The sequence below is a fragment of the Hypanus sabinus genome, chromosome 9 (genome assembly GCF_030144855.1).
Source record: "Hypanus sabinus isolate sHypSab1 chromosome 9, sHypSab1.hap1, whole genome shotgun sequence".
In the NCBI taxonomy this organism is placed as follows: Eukaryota; Metazoa; Chordata; class Chondrichthyes; order Myliobatiformes; family Dasyatidae; genus Hypanus; species Hypanus sabinus.
This window is the reverse complement of record NC_082714.1, coordinates 48,637,769-48,639,948: the sequence shown is the minus strand read 5'-3', so window position 1 is coordinate 48,639,948 and position 2,180 is coordinate 48,637,769. Positions and strand designations below refer to the sequence as shown.

Genomic DNA, 2,180 nt, shown 5'->3' with positions numbered 1-2,180 from the left:
TTTATAGCTTTGAAGATTGTATATCAATAGAAAGATTCTAAAAATGAAGAAACATATTAATTTCTAATAAATAACAATTTTACTCAATGAAGAAGTGTAATTGGCAAAATCAAGTTTCAGAGTTGAACTTCAATGAACAAAGAGTGTTGTACAGTTTGATAATGAATGTGTTGAATTAATATTCAACAAAACTGGAGAATGATTCTTTGCATTGGATGAGCATAAGCGAATCTCAGACAAGCAATTGTTCAGCAAGTGTTTATCTTAACACTCAAATAATGTAGGGTTGCTGCCCAATTTTGGAAAGTGTGTCCAACCCACCAAGAGGTCAGCCTATTAGAGTTGAGTGTTAGTCTGAGACGAGCCCTATTGCAGCTTATAAAAGTGAAGTTAAAACTCCAGATCAACACAGCTTTCTTGTGCAAGCAGTGACAGAGAAAGCTTAACAACCAAAATGGTGAAATTAACAGAGGCTCAGGAACAATACATCAGGAAGAAATGGGACCAATTGGATAAGAAAGCAATAACTGCTCAAGCCTTGGCAAGGTAGGATTCTCAAATGCATTTTCTGTTTTATATTTAATTCATGCTCTATACTTTTAACTATAGTCCCAGTGAAACTTTTTCATTTTTCTGTGCTTCCTAGATGTTTTTATAGGATGAGGGAACTAGTGTTCAATTCTGCACTGAGGTTCTAGTCAAATCCACAGAAACTTAACTCTTTACTTGATAAAAATTTCCTCAATCGTGAACTTTGAGAAATTAATTAATTCTAAGTTATCACAATAGAAACTGGGCAATTTGTTTTTTTCTTTCTAGGGTATTCTCTGTGTATCCCTGGACGACCAGGCTGTTTAAAAATTTCAATGGCCGTTTTGCAGCCTCTGACCCTGGTGTTCAGGCTCATGCAGGCAAAGTGCTGAAGGCTCTGAACACTGCAATTGAGGATTTGAAGAATACTGAAACTAATTTCTATGAACTGAGCAGTAAACATCAAACAATTGGAGTGGACACTCAGAATTTCAAGGTAAAAACTGATCTTTTTATAATACACATATTATTGCTAATGGGGTACTATACATATTTCCAAATTACAGAGTCATGACCAACAAATATTGAAGAAAAGGAGATCACCTGGTTGCAGTGGAAAAGGCAGTCCTTCTCTAGCTTTCCTAGAGAATTAGATCTGGAGAGGGGTCAGAGTTTGGAAAGTTTAATTACTTTAATGAGAGCTATTTACACAGGATGCTCACTCAACAATTCATGCACTAGATTAGACAGGATTGCACAGGAACATGAATTGTTTTCTATTTCCCTTTATTCACCATCAGACAGATGCAGAAGTTATTTCAACTTCACTGCTCCAGGGACACAGATATAATCCTTACATTGGCTGTTGTCTGTAGAGAGCTTGCTCCAGTTTGCATACTTCAGGTTAATTAGCTACTGTTTGTCAAAAAGAGTCAAAAAGGCTTTGATGGACACATGAGACTGGGGTGTGTTGTTGGGGTACAGGGAAAAAGCTGGGGCCCAACGTATTTACAACACTGGGAACAGACATCGACCCAGAGGACAAAATGGTCTCTTTCTGGGCAATTCTGTCATTGGAAATTTGAGTTTTGCTTTCCAGTTTTGTTTCAATGTTGTATAATTATTGTTTTTCTTCACAGCTCCTCAGTCAGGCCTTCATTGTTGAACTCGCTCTTCGTGATAAAACGGCATTCGGACCAGAGGAACATGAAGCTGCCTACAAGTTTTTTAAACTGGTGACAGAAGCTCTCTCCAACAACTACCATTAAATCTATAACCTGCAGCCTCCACCAGCTTCAGAAATGCAATGAAAACATGTATTATCAGTATCTACAATGTGTTGTTTGCTTAAAGGATTTGTGTAACATCAGGTTCAAGTCATGCTAACGTAAAAGCGGTACAGTATTCCTCTCTGTCTGGTAATTTTCTTCAAAGCATGCAGAATATCTGTAAGCATTCCTTTTGCTTCAATAAAGAAACTATTTTCACTCACAATTAGCGGTAAATTATTCATTTCTGGAAAATGAAAATTAGAAAATCTATGATTTCCTCAGTGATGAGATCAACAATAGTTTGGCATTAAAAAGGAGGCATTGTGTTGCAGGACAGTTTAAAGCGTTTTGTGTCTGCTGAAGTAGTTCAGAAATAAA

At 36.8% G+C, this 2,180-nt stretch overlaps 1 protein-coding gene across 1 annotated transcript; it reads left to right on the top strand.

The window, feature by feature from the left end:
- The first annotated feature begins 454 nt into the window (after positions 1-454).
- LOC132398828 (hemoglobin subunit beta-like) lies at positions 455-1,799 on the top strand. Its single transcript, XM_059978669.1, has 3 exons — positions 455-546; positions 820-1,027; positions 1,671-1,799. The coding sequence occupies exons 1-3, from the start codon at positions 455-457 to the stop codon at positions 1,797-1,799; spliced, it is 429 nt and encodes a 142-aa protein (XP_059834652.1).
- The last annotated feature ends 381 nt before the right edge of the window (positions 1,800-2,180 follow it).

What these genes read in the sequence shown, in the direction of transcription:
- LOC132398828 (XM_059978669.1), top strand. Translation starts at nt 455, where the DNA reads ATGGTGAAATTAACAGAGGCTCAGGAACAATACATCAGGAAGAAATGG. An exon ending in ACTGCTCAAGCCTTGGCAAG is followed by an intron (nt 547 to 819) that starts GTAGGATTCTCA and finishes TTTTCTTTCTAG; the next exon opens with GGTATTCTCTGTGTATCCCT. An exon ending in TGGACACTCAGAATTTCAAG is followed by an intron (nt 1,028 to 1,670) that starts GTAAAAACTGAT and finishes TTTTCTTCACAG; the next exon opens with CTCCTCAGTCAGGCCTTCAT.